General features: G+C 39.6%; 1 protein-coding gene across 6 annotated transcripts in view; it reads right to left on the minus strand.

Annotated features, from left to right (window-relative positions):
• Positions 1-23,879, minus strand: part of RAPGEF6 (Rap guanine nucleotide exchange factor 6) — a 138,316-nt gene that overhangs the window by 92,712 nt on the left and 21,725 nt on the right. For all 6 annotated transcript variants that reach the window (XM_082324318.1, XM_082324322.1, XM_082324317.1 and 3 more), the window contains exons 3-6: positions 17,386-17,456; positions 16,723-16,779; positions 15,329-15,412; positions 849-918 (exon numbers count right to left, since the gene is read on the minus strand). In XM_082324318.1, the coding sequence (XP_082180444.1) occupies positions 849-918; positions 15,329-15,412; positions 16,723-16,779; positions 17,386-17,456 (282 nt within the window). The remainder of the gene's footprint in view (positions 1-848; positions 919-15,328; positions 15,413-16,722; positions 16,780-17,385; positions 17,457-23,879) is intronic.

Consider the following 23,879-nt stretch of genomic DNA (forward strand, 5'->3'; position numbering starts at 1 on the left):
AGTTTCAATGTTACTGTATCTAGATATAAGGAAGCTAAATCAATCGCAGTTTGGAGATCTAAGCCTGCTTAACAGACATGTGGCTTCTCAGAACAACAAATGTTTTTGTTCCAGCTCCATTAGCAGCATCTCAAGATCAAAGTTGAAAGAGATCTTCCTGAGTCCCCAGCCACACTACTAGGGTACAATGTCGGTCTGCACTATGGAAAAGCAATCCTAATATTCTAGCTGCTGACAGTATCTGTGCATCAACCTGCGAAGGACTGAGTTACAATCTGTAAGTACACATGAATTTGGCAATATTATTAAGTATTCTGAAGAAGCAGAAGAAAAGCTGGACATGGAAAAGGTCGATGACAACGGAGCTCAAAACCTTATCCTTCAAGCCTGGCTAAGCACTCTTATGTTCCTTCTCCTCTTACCTAAAAGCCTTCACACTGTGTGGCACTGCAAAGGCTAGGAGCAGGAGGGCCTTTCCTCCCAGACCCAGCATGGCTGGCATGGCTGCTAAGAAGCAATGAAATGGGGGGGATGCAACTAAAACATTCAAGATGGCAGTCTAGCATTGCCTGACTCAGGAATGCTCAACTCAGCCGTAACTGGTAGGCTTTTCAAACTCAAGTAAGCATAATTTTAGAAAGAATGACCTAATCATCATCATCATTTACCCATCTAGATTAAATTTACATAGCTATTGCCGTTATGATAGCAGCCATAGGTATAATTGAAATCAAGGCAATTTTGCTGCAATTTTATAGAATACTTTACAATAAGCTTTCTGCTATAAACCAGAAAGAATTTGCTGAAACCAGCAATACATTTAAATACATTTGAAAAATCTGTCTTACCACAATCATTTCTGAAGGCTCCAATATGATACATTCGCATCCTCGTTTTCCTCCAGACTGCTTGCCAAAACTAGAGTGGGATGGGAAAAAAGCAAACAAAAAAGAATGAGATGAACAGCCTATTTCACCTTTTCAGTAATAGAAATAATTGGCAATAGTGCATGTTACAATATCCTTAAAAACAAAAAAGGACAAAGAAAAACCGATGAAAAGTATTGTGTGACAAATTCTAACCAGATAGTACCATTATCCTAATTTTTTTAATTTACTCAGTACCTCTCATCATAGCCTGGTATGTAAACCCTAAATACACAGAATGTTCTCTTGTAAAATCATTATTGCTTGCAGATATTCAAAACCACTCACAATGCATTTCAGTGTTGACAAGAAAACATTAGTAAATGTTAATTAAGCATTAAACAGGCTTTGTAAAAACAAATATACATAAATTCCCAAAACTCCAAAGTACTTCTTTGCACATAGCAATTTTAACGAAAGTGCCCTCAACTCCATGTTGCCCCTTCATCCTCCCAGCAAAGAGGAGCGCAGAGAAGCTCTTCTCTAAAACTGAGCCTTAACTTGTGACCTCTGTCTTTATGTTGCTTCTTGTGCCATCACAAGGAGCATAGCACCATGACAGGTTCTGTTTAAAGAAATACGAAAACACACAAACGCAACGAAATACAATGGGCAGTGTAATACAGGAACTAAGGAAAGAGGCTTAAAGCAATCGGATGCACTTCAGCTGATCGACTCTAAAAGGCAACTACCTTCAGGACACTTAAGAACAGAGGTGACTTCAGGGGAATCAGCTCTGGAGAAGGTACCATGCAAGCAGATCTGAGCGTGCTGGAACTACCAGCAATAAAGAGCTGAGCTAGATACTGCTGGGGGGGTGTGGGGTGTGTTACAGACCAATAACTTCTTAAATCACTTAATTTGTGATTGTAGTAACACATGGTATTAAAAATATCTGGCTTCACATATTAACTAAGTTTGTCTTCACTACAGACCTGTTAGCTTGAGTTAGGCACGCTTGACCTACCCCACTCAACTGAGCTCAAGTGAAAGCAATCCCATACAGACATCAAAATAGAAAAAAAAAACCAAACTACTTGATTAACAGCATCGTGGCTGGATTAGGAGTTAGTAGTTGTAGCTGGTGTGTTACAAACTCAGACTGTCAATAGCAATCACATTTTAACACATATCAGCAGGTGAAATAACTGAAGAATCAGCTAACTCAAAGCTAAGATTAATGTGTGAATTTAAAGGAGGCTAAGACAAGTGTGGAGACAAATCCTAAAAAAGTGGGTCAGCTCCATCTGTTTTCACTAAGGTTACATTTAGAAAGTACATCTGAAACTTCAGCCACACAAAACATTTGAGTTACATACACAGTCATCTCCACAGCAAACACCCACTGGAACATGACCACTTTGTAGAAAATGTTTAAAAGGCTCATGCTTATAAAATACCTGTTAGAGGAGCATACAAAATCCTTTTGTAGGACATATGCGTTTTCAGGAAAGGAACTTAAGCAACTAAACTGTGAAGTTATTCAAGTGAAGCTTCAGATTATTCCAACAAAGAAGTTGTCGGTGTAATCCAGTTAGGATAAAGTATTACAATTAACAAGAGCACGGCAGTTTAAACTGTAAAGTTTTGATTTTGCTAATGGTCTACTGAAAAAAAAAGTATTTAAATTACATGATTGCCACGGAGTCATAAACTACAACTGAGATTTTCTCACCCCATGCTATAGCAGGCCAGAGAAGCACAAGTTTCACACAGAAAACTGGCATTTTCACACATCTACAGTAAGGAACTGATAACTAAAATTTTCATGCCTTCTTTCATGTTTTTCCCACGCAGCATGTGATCCAGGCATGACAGTCTTGTGTATTTGCAACACATCAAAAAGAATGGCCAAACTACTCCCACTATTACACTATTAAAACAAAGTCTATGTAGTTCAGCAAATACAGAAATGTCCTTTTTCATGTACGCTCTAACTTCGAGGCGAACTGGAATTCCATGTTATGATTTCTCCACAAACCAAAAACCAAAGTGAAGCCAACTTTGCTAAGGTATCATTTGCAATTGCAAAGAAAGAAAAAAAAAAAAAAAAAAAGTTAAACAGTTCTAATTCTATTCCATACAATAGAAGACTAAAGACAATACTCCCCTTCCCCCCCCCCCCCCCCAAAAAAAATTCTAAAGGAATTACATACAACTGGAAGTTTCAGTTTTTGCAGCTTTTTAAAACAGAAATAATCATTACCGGTTTTATCACAAAATAGATTACTACTATTGCTATATCCCCAGTAGTTAGGAAAAAGCTACAGTTTTCTGCTGCAGGTTGTTCAAGCACAATATTTTTATTGTATAACAACAATTTATCAAACTACTGGAGGTTGAGGGAGAGTTGTTTTCTTCTTGTTTTGTTTTACATAAACACATCCATGAAATTCATCTACTGTCAAGCTCCCCTCTGCTTATGTTGCAGCATTTGCTAATTAATGGCAGTAAACAATAACGCTAGGAAAAAGAATGCTGCTTGTAACAAAGCTCAAGCTCTTGGCACTATCATTTCTGGCCCATCAAACACTTTACAACAACCAAACACTCAGAAAAGGATTATGTTCCAAAGACAGAACCTACCCTTCTAATCCTAAAGAATAAACTACTCATATTTACAAGTCAATAGGTCAAGTTTAATTATTTCCTGGTGCGCATCATGGGATGTTTTATCGACTAAATCACAACAGAGCTCCTTCAAAAAGAGGTGGCGTCATATGGTTTTTCCCCAGCCATGAGCACCACCATGCTAAAAACTGGTATTTTTAAAATATTCTTCTTAATCAACATACCCGTGTTTTAGAAACATGGATTTTAACTTTCTTAATGACTTATTCCATATTTTTCTCTAGAATACAAATGTGTAGCTTCTTTAACATTTAAGAGGTTTGCTGACATCAGTGTATTTCACTAACCTGCCAATTTTAATCAAGGCTTCAGAACGATGTTCGTTCCTAATTGCCTTGTAAAATTACACAGTGAAATGTTTAGAATAAGCAGAAACTCAGCCCTGAAACCATTCACCAGGGAAGACTTTCTTCAGTAGTAACGTCCACTAACATTAATAACAGGCAACAAGAAAATATCATTAGCAAATACATAAGCAAAGAGGCACACGTGTTCATCCGATAGAAGATGGTAATGTATGACATCTGTCACTTTTTTTTTTTTTTTTTTTTTAACTAAAGACCATTCATCAACATTAAAGTTCAACTATTTGCTTTATTGGTTTATTGTCACAGAATTAGAGTCTTAACTAGTTCAGGTGAATACATTAGGAAAAATTAAAAATAGCCAGAAGCAGGGTGTGTGCACATCCAAGGGAACGAGAGAGAGAGAGGAGACACGGGGAGGAGCAAGCAGCAGTACAGCAGTCCCAGAGTCCTCTAAATTTGCTTTGAAGTGACGGTTAAAGTCTTTGTGGGAATTTTAGGCAATCGGCAGTTACTCACTTTTTTTTTTTTAAAGAAATAATTTCAAGCATTAATTAATAACGAGCATTGTGACAGTAAAAGAACAGAATTATTAGGTTTTGGAGTCACCTAGTCATGTCTAGTATTAAACCTGCCATGTTCTAGTTAATAAATATTTACATTAGAAAAATTAATAGTACAGTACTTATAAAGGTATGAAAATGCTTATAAGATTAATTGATTTCAGTATCGAAACATAAGAGGATGGAAAAGGTTAAGTTGAACAAAGCTTTGGAACTGGAGGAGACCAAATTCTGTTTGGAAAGACACGAGCAAGCTTTCATGCAGAGCATCCTTCCAAAGGAGAAGGAGCATTACTGCAACAACAAATTACTTTGAGAAGCCTTTAGTTGGCCATTGAACACCCACCCAAACCTAACACATGCTGCTTCTCAAAGAAGAGAGCTCTGAGAAGTTGTACATCTAATTCTGGAAGAGACAGAGCAATCTTTTCTCTTGGGACTAATTCATCCTTTGCTGTGAAGCCAAGAACACGTGGCGTTGCTTGCAGGAGCTGTCATTCCTTCGTCTTTCAGCACTGGTCACCCAGCTCAGCACTTCAACGGACCACCACATTCCCACGAGACCATGACCATGAAGTCACTTCATGGGACCAGGTTTGCTCCCTGGGGAGATGCGATCCAACAAGCCCATTTCAGCTGGCCATCAGCACCTCTGCTTACAAACCATCGCAGCAGCTTCTCCAACCATAAACACATCCCTAAATGCTAAGTCCTCCTGATGTCGTATGTGACGAGATACAGAAGAAAAGCAGAAAAGCCTCATTAAGGTACAGCAAGTTACATACGCTTTAGTACTTTCAAGAAGAGTGGGAAAAATAATCTAATTAAGAATCTAAACTAATACAAATACTTGAAGTGTGAGAAAACATGAAACTAACATAAATAAGCTCTCCTTACAATACAGTAAAAACTATGTCAAAGGACATACTACCAAAGGTATAACCATTAAAGTTTTAAATGATTCAACAACTAAAATTCTTCTTGATCTGCATATTTAATCACATATTTTAACAGGGTCTTAAATTTAATATCATTATTCTATAGCTTCCCACTGTTGGAAGCCTAGAAAAGTCAGTACTATAAACTACATTATGCTTTTTTTATTTATAATTTTATTGTATACTCCTGTCACTTAATATTCATCTATTACATCTGCATCATTAATTTTCAGACACTCACTCACTGGCTTGCAACACTGTCATGGGAAAAAAATGTCTTCCACATACCAAACGCAGCTTTGTTTATCCTTGATTTATGGATGCCTCATTTGCGAGAAATCTTGTTTTCCTCATGATTCACTGCTATTCATAATTAAAAATGCTTAAGCAATTGCATCATATGAGAAAGGAATGTAAGTTAAACTGGTATATCATATACCAACCACTAATGGGTGCTCAGGCCATGGATCAGACTAGAGCTACCAAACAAAAAAAAAACAAAACAAAACAAAAACACCAAAAAAACCCAAACAAAAAAACCCAAAAAAAACCCAAAAAAACCCACAACAAACCAGAACTGCGAATAACACAGGTCTCAGTACCAGCCGTTTCACTCGGTTCATCCATCCCTTTTCCACTGCATGATTTGCTAATATAGAGGAAACCCTCCGTGACTGTAGAGCCAAACTCCAAAATCTTAAACGTGCAAGCACCTGAGTATAAGCCTGACTTTACTGACATGGGATAGATCAAAATGGTTCACTGAAGAGAGCCTTTGATATTTGAGAATACTCCAGTGTTCATACTCATGCCCACTCCCCAAAATCCTGGCATTTTAACACAACCTAACAATGTACAAGGAGGCTTGGCTTTAAAACTTTTTTAAGGCTCTGGAGCTGTTATAACAAACCTTGCTTTTACAAAGCAAACTTCCTACAAAAGAGTCCAATATATTTTGAACATAATAAAGTAGTTCTTTAAATAGGATGTATACAAACACTTCAAGCTTTCTAAACACAAATGTTTAGAAATGCTTAATATCCAGCTGTTAAGCGACCTGAGTATTTGGTGCTGAAATACATCTGGAATTTCATGACTGACAAATTTAAGGAATGGCAATCACATTTAACTTGAGAATTTCTTGATATCAATATGATGAAGTTATTCCTTACTGATGGTTTCTCATTATGCAACACTCAAAACACAGTACATACTTTAAAGGTAAAAACACAGCCTGTCCTGAAGAGCTTTCAGCCTACAAACAGATGGAGACTGAGACTGAATGCCTTATTATTTGTTTGAACACTAATTAGCAGGCATCTTCGAATTTGCAATATTCTACTACATCCTGAAACAATATTTTCAGATATTTCATGCATCAAAGCCTTCAATGACGAGATGACAGGCCCTTTAAGATTTATTTTTCCAGGAACTACAAAATCATAAAGTTATCCTGGCTGTGTAAGTTGGTATCAATAATGCACATAGCTTTATCGACAGTCACAGATAACTATCTGCAGCAATACTCGGTACTGTATTACATGTAGGACCAGGCTAGGACACTGATATACCAGTTTATCAGTGTAACAAACAAAGGGTTTGCAATGTTTTGCAGATATTTTGTTCTTATGAATATACTTGTCTCTCAAATGGCCTGTCTGCCTGTCAGGCTGCTTTTAGGAACAGAAAGATGAAGACAAATTGTACTTTTTGCCACTGCAAAGAGAACCCCGTGACCCCACGCATCCAGTAACCTGGCTGGATTTCTCTGACTCAAAAACATTTTGCATGCAAGTGCACCACTTGGCCTGGAAGAGACAAGTTGCCTAAGAAATGGACATATTGGTTGGGTGTGTGGTTTTTTAACAGATGAAAATGTTTGGGTTCCCTCCCTCCCCCCAAGTCAGGGCTTACCCTTCATTTGAAAAGCATTTCATTTTTCCTCTCCTCAAAGAGTGCCTCTTGTGCAAAACAGCTGTTCCAGCAAACAGCCGGGACATCTACTGCAATGTAGCTGCTGTTCAGATCCAAGATAAAACCCATTCAGTTACCACTGAATGTGCTACGCAAGTATATTATGAATGGCTTGGAACAGCCATTAGTATTATTAAACCCCAATCTGAATACTCAAAAAAAAATGTAATTTTACAGTTAAATTCCTTGTCATTGGCTGGGAAGTAACAAAGAGGGGAAAACCTGCATAGTCGCATAATCAGCAGTAAGACAGCCGCGCTGGCTGCAGATAGAGAGGGCAGAATCTGCCCTTCTTACATTGCAGTCGTGGCAGATGAGTGTAATCGACACCGAAATCCTCATGGGAATAACTTGTTTTTCTGGGCATTTGCACTGAGGTCTTAATTTCTCCAGATCTTTCTCAGATGGCCCATCATCTGAAAAACTGGGCTGCTGGGGAGTCTCTCTGCTCCCTTTCTGGAGCGCACAGTGACAGTCAGCACGGTACCGTCACGAGCCCTTGCAGCAGTTTGCAGCATTTCCCATTGCACTGCACACTGCTGAGCAGCCCCAAATGCACTCTATTTGCAAAACACAGTAAGGAGATGGGGAAAAACGTTACATGAGTGCAGATCAAAAGTTTCAGCAGATGCAGGTGGTGGGTTTTCAAGATACTATAGCTGTGCAAGTCCCAAGCATTTCAAAGTAACTTAATTATAAAAATACTAGAACACTTAACTCCATCAGAAAATGGTTTAAAGGAAACCTGAAACCACAAGATACATGGCTGAATGCAAAATACCGATTTCAATTAATGCTCAGTCATCAAAAACCATTTCTGCATTAGCTCTCAATAACAACAACATTTAGCAGGTCTCTCTCTTAAGCTTGCTGAAAGTTTTAATTGGGAAAAGATTCTGGAGGCTGCATAGCATGCTACACGATTTGCAGGCTGCAAGCTCAAGACGTCTGTACTAATTACTTTATACTCTGAACACAACGATGCTTTGAGGTAGCCTATATCTTACCTACCACGTTCTGTGAAGCTGTGCAGCTATTCCAGGCCATGTGACTAGACGACAGTTAATTTAATAAAATTATATTTTAGATCTAAACAAACCGCACATTACCCTTTGCTTCCAATTTCACATCTCTTGGACTTTTTTAGTTTAGCCAATAAAAATCTACTTCTGTGGTACGATCAGCATCCCTTGCACTCTTACAAAACCTCTGTAGGGCAGCTGTTGTAAGAAACTACGAACAGAGCAAAAGGAAAGTACTGGGGGGTGGGGAACTGGACAAGGTTATTTGGTCATTCAGTTGTGACAGGTCTGAATACAGTCTTCCTTCATTATGTACTCTTTTGGCTTCCTTAGAAGAATGCTCCATGTCAAAAAAGATGCACCACGTGCTCTTGGTTTGCAACACCTTCCAGCCCTTACTCAACAGCAGCACCTCCAGTATGAGGAACTGCACTTTGGGAGACCAGGACACACGGCCTCTCACCAGCGCATTGCCTCTTCTCCCACACGTTCCCTTTTTCCTCAGAGTATTTTCATCACAGCACTAGCACTGCCAGAAGAATTTCAATACGAACAACCATATCTGAATTAATTAGCTTTACAAAATACATTTATTGGTAGCATTCCCAAGTTGTATTACAGTGTTAGTTTACTTACTGGCTGTCAGGCAATGCTACAAGTTACAGCCGCCACTTACAGAAATACCCAGGGAAAACAGCACCTCATCTAGAGCCACAGATGCACTGAATAACCACTGCTGCTTAGCCAGTGGTGAGTATAAAATCTATCTGGTCTTGATAAGCACAGGGATGTAAGCCTAAAGCTATCTTCTTGAAAGCAGAAAAATAGTCTACAGCAGTTAGTTGCTAAGAGCTTTGAAGTCTGAAGGAGACACGCATTGGCGGAGTATCATCCTAAAACCTCTGGGATCTTTACAGTCACACAAACAGTAAGAGATTTAAATTATAATTGTTTCAACCGGCATCACAATTCAGAACCTTATTGGCAACTGCAAGTTTGTCAAAAATTATATTTACTGTATGCCAGCAGTGGACTGGCACACATACATTATCTAGACCTTGGCAGCTGATGGAGGAAAAGCAATGTTCCAGACTACAGCCATCGGGACTCAAACGGCAGAGACTGGGATGGAGACGAGAAAGAAGAAGAGCAGAAGCTCAGGAGCACTGGGACAGAGCTTGGATACAGCAGGTACACTCTAAGCAGAAAGCAGTATTTAAGAAAGTTAAATCTGGAAGGGAAGATCAGTAGGAAAAAAAATGCCAGTGTACCTTTTACTGGCAGAAGCTGGGAATGCAGGAGCTGAGCAGCTCATTTACTTTTTCAGTGAATGGCACAAATCCACAAGAGTTTGCAGAAAACAGCACTACAGGTTTTAGAAGTAAAATTGATCTGGTTTTAGATGATACATTTGAGGTATAAATATATTTGAAAACAAAGTTACACACAGCAAAATTTAAAGATTTCTAAAATACAAGAAATTTAAGTTGTGCAAATTGCAAGTCTTTAATCCTGCATTCTTGTTTACGAACATGGACAGTCCTGTAAAAGCACAGAATTTTCTGTCCTTCTGGTACTTCACACAGAATAAACTGTAGCACTATTAACAGTCACAGTAAGTTTCAAAATATATTAAAATATTGTTATTCACAAATATTAACTTAATACAAAACAAGCTAAAATAATGTCAACCCAAGCCACTGTTCATAATGTGAAACTGGAGTTCCTCTTTTATTATGACAATTTTCTTTATCCAAGCATTTGTCTTTTCTCCTTGTACCCAATAAGAGAGAGAAATGGCTTATTGCGTCACGGACACATCCACAACTCTTGTGAAAAGATACCACAATACAACCAGGAGTCCATTTTGGATAAAGTAAGTGGTTTTAGCCAAGAAATGCACTACCTGAATAGGATAATAATTCTAATTTTCTCCACTTTTGAGATTTTGGAAGGGCTGTTCATTTATTTCTTAGAAGGGCTCAGAAAACAAAAAAGTGTTTGTTTTTAATAAGACTACATCTGGAATGTTTCAAGACTTTGTATTTTTCCCTTCGAGGTTCAATTCTCACAGCTGTAGGAGGCTGTCATCCACATAATTGGCTTCAAAAGTTCCTCCAGACCCCTCGATATATTTCCTATGGCTAATCTTGCTGTGAGTAATCTCCTTCAAATATCCTGTTCACATGAATTATCTTGATTAACAAGCAAGATTAACACAAAAACTCTTTAACTTGCTGACATGATTTTCCTTCCACAAAATCTGTCAATCCTGTTCTTTTGTTCCAGCTATCGCTTTCATGTTAGATGCAAATTCTTTTCCTACTATGCCAAATCTATTGACAAATCCATTCTCCAGGCAATACGGTAATCAAGGTTATACCATCTTTGTACCCAATATTACTGATTGATCTGCTTCTTCCCTTAAAAATCTTGCAGGGCTTTTCTCATCATGATCATCAGTGTCAGAATATTGACCAGATTTATCATACGTGGATGCAGGTTTTGCTCCTCCAATTTTTAAGCCAATTTCTGAATTACAGCCTGCATACAAATTCATCCAAGTTGAACAAAAAGCCCTCCTCGAGCACAGTGAGCCACAGCTTACACCATTACTCATTTGAATATTTACAGAAAGTCAATAAAGCAGTGACTGCCCACCTTCTTATGCTTCCATGGGGCTATACCTCTTTCAGGTTTTAAATCTACAGAAAACTTTATTTCAAAAAGATCTGCAGAAGAAAAGTAAGGTTTCCTTGAAGCTCTGTTGACTCTGAAACTACCAAATGGCAGATAGTGGATGAAACAAGGCGCACAAAAGAAGGAGAGCTTAACCAACATCTTAACCAGGCTAAGCTTACAGTTGTCTACTAAAGGCTCCTCCTATCTGTCAAGGTAATCATGAGGCACATGACAGAAAAAGGACAATATTGTTTGGAGGTACCAGGAAACAGTCAGTAAATCATCATCACCTTCCAGTCTTATTTATGGAGACTGCAAGTATCTCACTAACAATCAATTGTAACAGCAGTTTCTTCATACAATTATTAAACAAAGGTTACTAGGCAGTTTATAATACAATCCTGAATTTTGAAAAGCGATTGCCAAATAAAACAGATTAAAAACCAACAACTTCATAAGAAAAGGGGGCCTTAAAACCCCCTATTGCCCAGGAAACCAGCTTCCTCTAACTGAAAAACACTGATATCCTGCCTCTCACATTTTACAAAGTAACTGTTCAGTATTACCGGCCAAAGAACCCTAAAATGTATAGAAGTGCTTTAAATATGAAGTGTTTGTCAAATGCTCAGAGGACAAATATAAAATTGATATTACTATGTCAACAGTACAAAGGGATAACTGGGGAGCGGGGGGTGTTACCAAGCATACACAAGGACTGAGTTTCAAACTAGAATCCACTTGCTAACTATTGCCTGTTTTACAAAATGCCTTTGTCTACCCAGTTCTTCCAGAACAACAATTATTCAAACCTGGCTCTTGACCCATTCAAAGCACTAGGAGGTCTCCAGATTAAAGCTTAAATTCTTGACCTTCGTAGTTATCACCTTCGTCATATTAAGGATTCTATTTTGGTCCTCATCCATTTTACCCCAGGACATCTCAAAGCCGTCATCAGTCTCCGGCATCACTTTTGTGCAGATGACACCTGTCTCTAACCTCGCTCACCTCTGCTTACGTGTTGACACATTTATACCATATTCAGCAAACCAACCAGCCAGTCTTCATCTGCTGCTGGTGTCTGAGCAGCAGTAAGCCTACCAAAAACCTAACTGGCTGGAACGATGTCTCCATTTCCTTCAGCAATCTCAGAACACTTCAAGCATGGTTGTCTTTTAATTCCCTACACTTGCCCACAACCTTCCTGTTGTGGAAATAAAAAAAAAAAAAAAAGCACAGATAAATCAGTATCCCAAACAACGTACTCTTCCACAATGTTTATTCCACTAATATCATACAGATATAGGATCATATGCTCATCAGGCATAGAGAGCATGGCATCAAGCTCTTCATCAGACAAAGATGAATTCTTTGTATGGACAAATGTCTTTCAAATCCTCTTTTCAACTCATACAATTTTTTTCCCATTACAGTAAATAATATTGCCAAAGGCAGTCAAGCATTATTTTCTAAAAATCAAAGCACAGGACCAACATCAAAACTGCAGCAAGAGATTTTGCTAAAAAAAAAAAAAAAAAAACACCAAAAAACACAACACACCAAAACACACACCCAAGCACACAAACACCAATCAATTCAGGTAATTATCTTTACTATGTTATCAACATTGGATAGAAAGTTTTCAAAAATAAAAAACCTGTACTTCAAAGGTGATTTATACCTAATGGTAACTGTGGGTCATTACCACCATTATAGATTAAGCAAAATTAAAAAAAAAAAAAAAAAAACCACACCAGAAACAAACAACTTATTTTTGTTTCCTATCAAAAAGAATAGCTCTGTAATACCTGAGGCAAGAAGAATGAAGGCAATGTTGTGTCTCCTTACAGACATGTATTTAAGCCTCCTTTCATAATGACTCACATAATCAGGAACTTGGTTAGGGACAAGAAATAATGCATAACATTAAATATTACTTTAAATGCAATTAAAATGGTGCTAATTACTATTATAAAAGAATAGTACTAAATTATCCAAGGCACTGTTTCAAATGAAAGTAATCTGTAGATGATTGGTGACTGTGCAGCTCCCTCAACTAAAAATGTTATATGAGGTATTCAGACCAGGGAAAATAACTGAAGTTTATCCCACCGTTATAGGGCACTTAAAAAAAAAAGTAAATTAAAAAAAAAAATCAAGAAAGCATTATATTTTAAATTATAAATTGAGGTTGAACAATGCAGTTGTTGAATTTGAACGAAACGGAAAGCAAACTATGCTCTTCCTTCCCCTGTTCTCGTGTCCAAGCAGCGATTCTCCTTCCTCACCCGTGTGCGTGGCCCCAGGGTCCCAGGGAGGAAGCAAGGGGGAGAAGGAGTTCACAGGTGGCCCCAGAGTCAAAAGCATTGGGGGGAACAAAAAGGTTCAAAGATTCTCAGCATCCTTTTGCACTCCTTAACTAATTAACAATAATTGTAGTTTATCTAATTGTACATGTGGGCATTTCTCCTTCAAGCCTTTAGCACATCAAAGCTCCTCTGACATTAGAATTTTGCACGTCTTCCCCCCCACTGCAATGAAGATACGGACAGGGAACAACCTGGCTATCCAGCAGAGGAGTGCATTCTCTTTCTTTTCACATGATCTCACTACGTAAGGGGACACTACACCCGAGGAACCACACCGTGTATACTGTAACCTGCCAGCAGTTTCATCTAACAGAACTCTGTGACCCAATCACCATCTAGCAGCTATTTTTCCTCATTACCCATAATAAAACTAGCTGTAGTCTTGTGAACTAGCAACAACAGATCTGTTTTGCCCTTTTTTTTTTTTTAAACTCAGATTAATCAGTGGTGCTTTACTCAGTGTGAGTTGACCGTGAGTTGATAAGTCACTTAAGAGCATCATTAAGGTTTAAAAAAAAAAAAAAAAAAAAAAAAGGCACAAAAAACCTTAATGATGCTCTTAAGTGACTTATTCCTCAAGTTTAGCAAAACAATTTTATCTAGGTTTTATACAAATATCAACTTGCCATGTCCTCTCTTCTGGCCCTGCTGAACTTCAATCACTCAAGGAGCATTAAGAGTTTAACACCCAGCCTATAGTTAACCAAGAACAGAGTTGAAAAATTCAGTCCTATATGTTCTTATTAGCACTGACCATGAAATTCAAGTATACAGAAACGTATCTGAGCTAGAGTTGACATTTTTAAGTCTATCAACTCACGGTCAACTCACACTGAGTAAAGCACCACTGATTAATCTGAGTTTCATGAACAGCTCAGCATACGTGCATTTGTGAAGAAAGGAAAGACATTTACGTTAAGTTGGTATCCACTCTTTATTCATCTCATTGCGCTGTGTTAGGGCTAGAAGGGAAGCAGGCCTACTCCAGCCGAGCAGCGACAGCACACCGCAGCAGCGGGAGAGGAGACCACGCTGGTGAGCACAAAGGCAGCTCTCGCTCCAGGAGCGAGCCAGCGCCCCGCTGCCCACAGGAGACGGAGTCCATCGCAGAACCACCACGCAGGGCAAAAGCCTTTATTTCATTTGATAAGAGGCAGCAGCACTTCTGTTAATCTCATCAAAAACTAACCAAACTGGGTACCAAGGCAAGTCTACGTTGTTTTTGTTTTTTAAATCACTCCTGCCTAGCCTAGAAGTGCAGCTTGAACACAAATAAGTAACATGCAGCTTCAAGATATAGTGAAGTAAAATTTCCAAGTGATGTACAAGGTCAAGCAGAGTATTACAGCGCAGCAAGGTCCAGCTCAAGTCAAACAGCATGCTTCAGTAAAAGCATGTCACAACGTTCACTGTGCTTCAACTATGAGATGCAGTCAGACTCCTGTCATACGCTCTCTGTAACCGATGCTGCTGGCCGCTATTCTCTTCCTTTGCATAAAAATCATATATGCTATTAAATACAGCCTCCAACCAAATGGCAGAAGCTGCGTGATCTACCGTCATATTTTTTGAGACAGGGAACTCTATACAAAACAGTTACACAACAGGAATTATTCAAAGGGCTCTCAATTGAGCAAGCCAACTACAAATTCTCTTACAAACTTAAAAATCCAGCTGAATGAGATTTAAAAACACTCAAGTGCAGTATTTCACACAGAAATTTCACCATGTAGAAAAAGTGAAAGGGAATTTAAATTAAATTAGCAGAACATTTCTTCCACTATCCAACTTTAGAAAAACAAAATGAAGAAATTATTTTGAAATTGTGAAAAATTTACAGTAACATCAACATATAAGAAAGCATTTAATTAAAAAAAAAAAATCTTGCCTTACCTTAAATAACAACAACAACTTCACATACCTGCAAGGTGGTAAAAACATGGAATCCTTCATGAGCACAGATCCAGAAAGTAGTATATACCAGCATCTTGCAATAGTTTCTGAGCTGTAAGAAAAGAAAACATTGATATCTGCTTTCTTCTTACAGCAACTCACAAACAGATTATTCAAAATGTTACTGTAGTAAAATAATGACCTGCCACCCCACCAATTTGGTATGTGGACAGGAAACCTGAGAACGCTACCAAGAATTAACTTTTTTTAAAATGTCTACATCCAGAATGTATCTTACACCTTACAATTTGACTTTTAATTCGATTTAAAAATTTCTTTTATTAAAATGAAACTATTTGTTTTCAGTAAAAACATTTCATTCCAATGAAAGTGTACATAAAATTACAAATACAGGAAAGTTTTTATCCTGTGCTAAAGTCTATTAGCATTTCAACATAGACAATAATATTACATGGACCTGTCAAGCCTTATGGATAAAATATGGGACTCCTACATTTGAGTCCTGCTTTGCATTCCTCCACCTCTGCGCTTGCATCGCACGCACATGTGGTTTTGTCTCCCATTGTGCCACTCGACCCCAGAGGGACGGACAGGGGAGCTGCCAACCATTTCAACTTACAGCCTGCAGGTCTGCACAGAAGTTACCGTCTTTTACCGCAGTAGATTTTGCCTCTTCCTACAGCGCTGCATTGACACTTCCCAGCTACAGCCTAACATCACCTTCCTCTTCCAGCGCTGAACCCCACACACACATCAGCCTGGTCCTGGAACAGGCCTGTGTCACACACACCCACCACAGGAACTCATAGGTGGCATCTCATTGATTTAGACTCCTGTACTGGAAGGTGTGCCTTCACAGAAAGCTAATATTGGTGTGTTTATCCTCTCACAGCTACAACCAATGCTAAAATATGAGAAAAAAGTATATCTGCCTCCCAGCAGGAACCTAAAAAGAACTCTAAGCTAAAATACTAATTCTAGTAATTTAAAAGAACAGATAGTGTTTGAGCTCCATCCCTCCTCGGCATACTCCTACAAAGCAACTGGGTTCCTGACAGTGCAGTCAGTGCCAGCTCCAGGGGAAGAGTGCCACCTACTGAGTCGTCACCACCGCTCCCACGAACCGAAGAGGTGACACTGCCTGCTTTTTGATTGATCTTGCGTGTGCACAGACACACCTCTGTTGCCCGTGGGAGCCGTGCTGATAATTCATGGGCACCTCTCAAATGTCAACACCGTACTACTGTTACAACCGCCTCCTGTCAAAGCCTTTAACCAGTCTGGCCCAGCTCAAATGTTGTAAAGCCTTCTATTTACAATTACTGAAAAAGCAAGCGATATATTACAACATGCAAAACAGTGGTTTCGTTTACACAAGTCCAACAAGCGATATGTACTTACCAAAAGAGAACCTGGTTGCCCTTGTACCTCTCATAGCGGGCACTTGATGACATTATTCTGAGGGAGGAGGAGAAGTTTAATTTCAATTTTAATCCCTAAAGATCATAAGCCATTAATCACCACATTTCAGCAGAATCACTTTAAGGCTCAAATTCAACTATTTTTTTGTTCTAAACAAAGAATGTGCTTAACCATAAAATTCAAATTATTACGGTGTTCTTCGTTATCCAAATAGATAATACACAGCATGTTCTCTAAGTGTTTAAATCACTCCCACACATTGGAATTACCCATAGCAACAGAACTGAAGGAACTAAAATACTTCCAACGCACTTTTTGTGCTTTGTTGGCCTTCCATTTTATGTATTCTGAGATCATCCGAATGTCTGAAGCATTAAAAAGCTTTTGTAATCTAGAGTTAACATAGGGCACTGTCTACACAGTCCTTTGTAGACAAGTGGGAGTAAGCTCTGCCTTCGTTCTTAGCAAAGCTAATTAGCTTAGATTCCATGCCACGTTATTGCAGTGACTTAACTCAGCAATGGACTTGGCCAATGCTCTGCCACCTCCAAGTGCGGGCAGACAAAAGCTTTGCTCATCTCCACAAAAATACATAGATACCAGTTGTGCCAAGCAACACTAACTAGCTCCATAGTACTTTACCTTAGCTGATGCTCCCTGAAATGTGAGAGTATGTCCAGTCCATGAAGGAAAGAATAGATAGTATTTAAGTCCTGAAAAGAAGAAAGAAAAAAAAAAAAAAAAAAAAGAGGCATGAGCAACTTAATTCACAGCATCTAATCACTTCAGCATTACATTCTCAGATTCTGCAATAAGGTACACAGACTTATGAGACATAATTCTAGAGACAAAGCCCAAATTAGTAGACAGGTTAGGACATATGCAGGCTTTAAGAACCCTGTCCACACTTAAGCCGTGGAAGTGAGAAGAGTGAAGATCAACTGATGCCTAAGCACTTACCTGAAAAAGATTTATTAAAAATATCTCTGAAAATATTATTTACATAAATGGATACAGCAGCAAGCAACATGTGGAATAAGCCAAATAGGACAGTCCTATTCATCCAAGGTCAAAAATTATCGAAACCTTGTAACACCTCTTTAAAGACGGAATTTTGCAAAAGTAGTTTGCTAATAGCAAAGAACCGTAGTGAAAACCTAAACCACATAGTCTAGCCACTATATATGGTGCAGAGAACCACAGTACTTTTTCATAGTGAAAGTGTTATGTTTAGAGAGACAAAGCTATTTCATGCCAACCTCAGATCTAGCTGGTAGCCCTGCTACAAACTCCAACCTACTGCCTCTCTAACTCAGTCCAGTCCCTGACCAGAGGGCAACATTAGAAGTTACCCCAAAATACTCTTCAGCAAAGATGAAGACAATGGAGTTTTAGGTTTGTCTCCCACCTCCTCCTACCAAGACTCAGCATCACATCAGTGCCATCCATGAGCAACCACAGAAGCAAACATCTTTTTTGAAGCAACGATATTAAAATATGATGATCATTTCACTTTAAAAATTGGACTTTACATAGAAGCTGTAATTAGGAGATACAGCTGTTCAAACTTCTCACTACACAGAACCCTCTTCAGTCACAAAAATATCTGTGCTGATGGTGCAGACCACATGCTAGGGAAAAGCTCACTAGCGCTATTCATCATTTAATTTACTATCCTGAACAGGTGGGCTGTTAGCATTAAATACATGCACAACAAAATCATTATATACCACATAGCAGTTTCTCCAGCTTGGCCTTGGAAAATATGTTCTGAATTTTCAAGTGCTGCATTTATACAGTGTTTACAAAAGATAAATCAATATGTACGCTAGCCTCAGAATTTACAATGGATTTACTTTAGAAAAGTTCTTTGGCTTAATAGTTAATGTTTAGAAATACAACAGATATAGACTGTTATATCAAATGAAAGGTCATACGTAATTGCAGGCCATGTAAAACCAATAAAACTCTTGATTTTTTTTTTTTTTAAATATCATTACCAAAGCCCATGAAAATTAAACAGAAGGCCTGAATGCTTAACACATATATTTATAAAGTACCCTTTTCACACAGTCCAATCTCATTTTAATCCTCTGGCTGTGAACTGCCACAAACTCGATTTTCTTAGTGAAACGCCCAAGAGCACTAGCTATGACTCAGACTCCAAACACACCACTTGCTTGTGGTGATCAAGCCTGAACACCAAAGGCGGGAAGAGATGGCTACCCGGCAGCCAGAGGGTCACTCGAGGTATCGGACCAGTTCAGTTATTGAGCTCTCCCCCTTTCTGAGCAGGGAACTGCCTTGACTTCACCACCAGAAAACGTTAGGCACAGGAATGCGGCAACAATATCCTCCAACCATATAGTAGTTAGTAGTATCCTGGTAGTTAAAGAATTTATGGAAAAATTGAAATAAACCCCCTGTGCTCCACATTCTTCCTCCTCCGCCTGGCAGTCCCCCTCTCCCCATCCAGAAGAGCACTCAGGCAGGCAGGTAAAGGAAGGATGAGCAGCAGATGCTCTCAGCTCCTGTTGAAGCTGGGCCACCAGGCAGCCGGGGGGAGTTAGTATTTGGTGTCACAATTAAAGCTAAATTTTTCAGTCTTCATAACTCATTGCATCTATATATGCTTTCCTACATTTTCCAATGTTTTTCTACATAATTGAGACTAAGATATAACAACTTCAAAATAGGTTTTAGATAAGCAGTTCTATCATCATGAGTTACAGAACATTGTAAGCAGAACAAAAGCGTATGTTCATGTTTAATCACAAAGTTTTTAAGTTGTACATATAAAAAATGACCACATCCTTACTTGAGAATTATTCTCTACAACTCCACAGAGCACAGCCCCTTAGCAGGTTAATTCAGCATGGGCTGCCTCCTGCACTCCACCTGCAGCCAAACAGGACAACTGTACCGAGCCACCATGCTTATTTAGGAGCTGGATGAATAAACAGTTTGTAAATTAAAGAGAAAAACATTTGCTTAAAGGGATTCATGCCTGGGAAGCATCCCTCAGCTCAGACTTCGGCTCTTGAGATGTGCAGCAGCAGAGACAACAGCTGAGCCAGAGCACAGCACAGAAAAGGGAAGGCAAAGCTTCCTATTCCCTCAGCACAGCAGAAGGCATTTAACTTACGCTGGACAGTATTACTGCTTTCATGTTGATAAATGAAATAAGAAACATATTGTTCCCTACCCAGCCAGGTGCCATTTCAACAAGCTACACATTAGCTACTCATGCATCAGCTTCTACAGGTGGTTTTAAATCAGGGTCTATAACACACTCTATAAAAACAACTGACTTTTAAAGCAATCACCTCTCCTAATTAAGGAGAGCAGGTGATTTTGTCGGGTGCCACTGAGCACAAGAGCTAACTCAGAGATCACATCTCCCAGGAAGGTCTGCGGGCTGCCTCTTCCCTCCGCTGCGCCAAATGTACTGATCCAATGCGTTCTACACGTCTTGTTGAAATAATGTGCTTTTTTGTCTGTCTAAATAGATTCTTTACAGACAGCCAGGTGAAATTCCTCCTCTCCCTTACATGCCACTTCAAATTCTAGCAAGGGAGGTTATGTGCACCTAATCTAGCCCCATTTTTCCTGATAACATGAAAATTTTTTATCAGTCATACTTTGCAAAGCTTTCGCTGTTACTCCTATCTCATGTAAGGATAAGTGCTTATAATAGCACTGAAATAACGTTTGAGAGACTACATTTAGAGGCTTGTTTTATATTTCGGCAAGCGAGGAACATGAATTTAACCCCAGCGCAGCGGAGGCGGCGAGCGGCCGGTGACGGGCCGGTGCTGTGGCCACCTCGTGGACAGACGCTGCCAGCCCGGCTGCACCGCGCACCCAAAAAATCCTCCATCGGAGACAAAAGTGTTCATTTCTCTAATTCAAGGGTTATAAAACTGAAAATAGGATTAGAAGCTGTTATTTTTAGAAACAGATTTACGTTGCTACACCAGTTATAAACAGCAGCCAAACACATAACCACAGTACAAAGGGTAAAGATTATTTTCACAGATACCCACCATGAAGAGAAAGGGCTATAAAAGGACGATGCCGAAGGGCAACAATCAGCGCTACAACAGCGGAACACAAAGTATTTGCTGAAAAGTTACAGACCCTTTCCATACCCTTCCCTATAATCTCTTTACATACTTCTTTCTGCCAAAATCCAACCGAAAGGCAATTACTGCTTGAAAAACAACTTCTCCGCATGCTCTAAACTAGGGACCAAGGTCAAAATTATTTTATTTTATAATCTTTATCTTCAGAGCTTTTCATCAGCTATTAATAGCTGAAACTAAAGCACAGTATCTACCTTCAAATGGTATGCCCACACATATTCTTCAATCTTTGACAGAAAACTACCTTGCCTAGGTTATTTAAGGAGAAATTAACTCACGTTTTCTGTCCAACCAGCCAAAAATGCAGCTCTGGTGAGCCAAGGGAAGGAGGGGAACTGGGCAAAGAGCGGAGGGAAGCAGACAGGAGTTGTTAAACTTGCTAGGAAGGAGGCTTTCTAGACTACAGAGAGCCAAAACACGAACACTGTGACTACAGTGATCCTGCACAAAGCTGCCCGGGATGGCTTATTTTCTTTGCCTCCAGTTCTCACAGCACTGAGCTCATGAGCAGAGGTGTGCTCAGCTGCTACCTCTGTTTAAAAAGCAGAAGACATCTGCTTCTTCGTATTCTTCATGTGAAAGAATACACTGTATAAAAAGGCGTGCATTTAAGCACGAGTGCAGAAATCAAGGGATCGCTCTGCGGACGGCACCGTTATCACCAAACCTGGCCACAAGGAAAGCGCGGCCCAGCAGCGATACGCCAGCAGCCCCCAGCTCCGTTCAGCAGCAGCTTTTATCACCCCTGACACCACATCCTTCCAACAAAAACCTTAACCAGCTGCTAAACCAAGGGCGGTGTAAAAACACAGAGATTTTAGTAACAATGTAATGTTATATAAATCAGCTTTCTTTTATCATAACATCCTCATCCCGATGCACTATGAAGTGAGCCACTTGAATAACTAGACCACTTCTCGTTTTCCCTGCCAGACGTTAACTCACATAATTACCACAAGATGCCGTAACTGTAGAATAAGGGAAAATAAAAGCAGCACCAGTAGCATCAACTAAAAACTCATCACATGAAAGCAAACCAGATAAATACTACCATCACTCATTTACCCCAAAACACTTATTTGGAAGTAATTTCCTACTTCCAATTTTTACAAGGATGGTGAAATATTAATTTCTTAGTTGCTAAGATGTAACTTTCAAAAATAAAGAAATAAATAAAAGTCAGCCAAAAAAGTCATCATGAGAATATAATCAAACCTCAAAATTGGTGGGGAAGTGGTAATCATCCTTAGTTTCGTTATCAGCATCTTTTTTAAAATACGACCGAGATCTGGATGCTTCTGAAGAAGCACGATAGCACAGAAGCACCAAGCGCTGCTGGGAGCGATCCTCTCCCCCTACGGCCACCTCTATTTCAGCAGCACGCCAAGCAATACAACGGCCTGCGTACCCTTTTAGTGATCTAGGAAACTTGTTGAAGCATAGGTTACTAGTCTCCTAAGGCTAAAGTGATTTACGCAGCCACCTCTGAAGTTTATCTAAGCTAACTTTTAACAATTTAATGTCCCCCCTCAATAAAAAGTTTGTCCCTGCCTCTCTGTCGCCTGAGCTGATGAGCAAAGTTTGAGAGTTTGTATCGTTTCCTTCTGCTTCACTCTCTTCTCTCCCAATCTTTTGCCTTTAATCGAGAAAGCAGTTTTACAAAGCTTGGAATCAAGGATCCAATGGAACAACGGTGGTCTCAAGTATGGAGTTCTGAACACAAAGTTTTCCAATCAACCAACAACAACAAATCCAGCCAGTGCAACTGTAATTCACGTGAACCATATTGATATGCTGTAAGTCCGCAATAAGGCCCTAGACAAATTCCCCTGCAGTGTTAGAAGTGGGCAAAAGCAGCGTGATGCTCTGGAATGAGGATGAAATGATTGCATCAAGAGCAACTTTGCTCTTGATAAACATAAAATGAAAATCTGATGCTTTACTTGACATGACCCCAGCCAGGTGTTCCAGTAACACATGATTATTTTAAAACACTGAGCAGGAAATCTGTCCTATTTCTAAGGAAAACAGAGTAAACTGTTCCAAAATGACCTCATAGTTGCAAATTCTGATAAATCTCACAAAGAGCCATCCTCAGTAACTGCACTGAGGTATCGGGGAAGCTGAGGAAACCATAAATCCCCGCAGACTCCCTTTAGCACTGGCTGGTACGCTACGTGCTTCGTGTCGTATGAAAAGCTGTATCCAGCCATGGCTGCACCGCACTGACCGTGGGAGAGCTGCTCGCTGCAGTGGGGCTGGGACTCAATGACCCAGTAGACTCCTTCCAGCTCCTGGATCCCGATGGGCTTGGACTTCATAGATGCCCTAGATCCGCACTGAACAATAAATTAGGGGTCTCAAAGAACGCAGACTAGCAGTTATTACTGTGTCAGTCCAGAGTTTTGCACAGGGAATGAGAAAAGAGCAGAAACTTGCACAGCAGTACCAGCACTTCAAAGCCGCGCATAAGAAACAGCTGTGTCAGCAAGTTCCAGACAGATTGCTCTCACATGCAAACCTGTCCCAAAGAGCTACGCAAAACCTGTCTCTCAATTCCACCCCAAACACATTAAATTCCTGTTGCAAGAACATATGCTTGGCTCACTCGAGGCTCCCCACACCCAACCCACGCGGGCTGCCAAGCCACCCAGGATTCCCTGGTTCACCCACAAGAACCTGCTTCTTACGGAAGCGCAAAGGATGGCTGATGGGATTTTGCATTCGTGCTTTTTCCAAGGTAAGACAAGACAGCTGCCAGGAGGCATATTTTATATGCTTCTGAGCAAATGAAAACGTTAGTATCTTCTAAAGATCTGTTACAGATTCAGCTGTATTATAGATAATATACATTAAAAGAAACAGACACACATTTCTGCCTTTGAAACAACAGTTAAGCCATCTGGTAACAGCTTCCCAAATTCCACTGACATTCAAGACAACCATCGGGTACGAAATCTTCCAGGGAAGGAAGCTGCATGGTTGAAAGCT

This window comes from Platalea leucorodia, assembly GCF_965183815.1.
Source record: "Platalea leucorodia genome assembly, chromosome: 11".
Taxonomy (NCBI): domain Eukaryota; kingdom Metazoa; phylum Chordata; class Aves; order Pelecaniformes; family Threskiornithidae; genus Platalea; species Platalea leucorodia.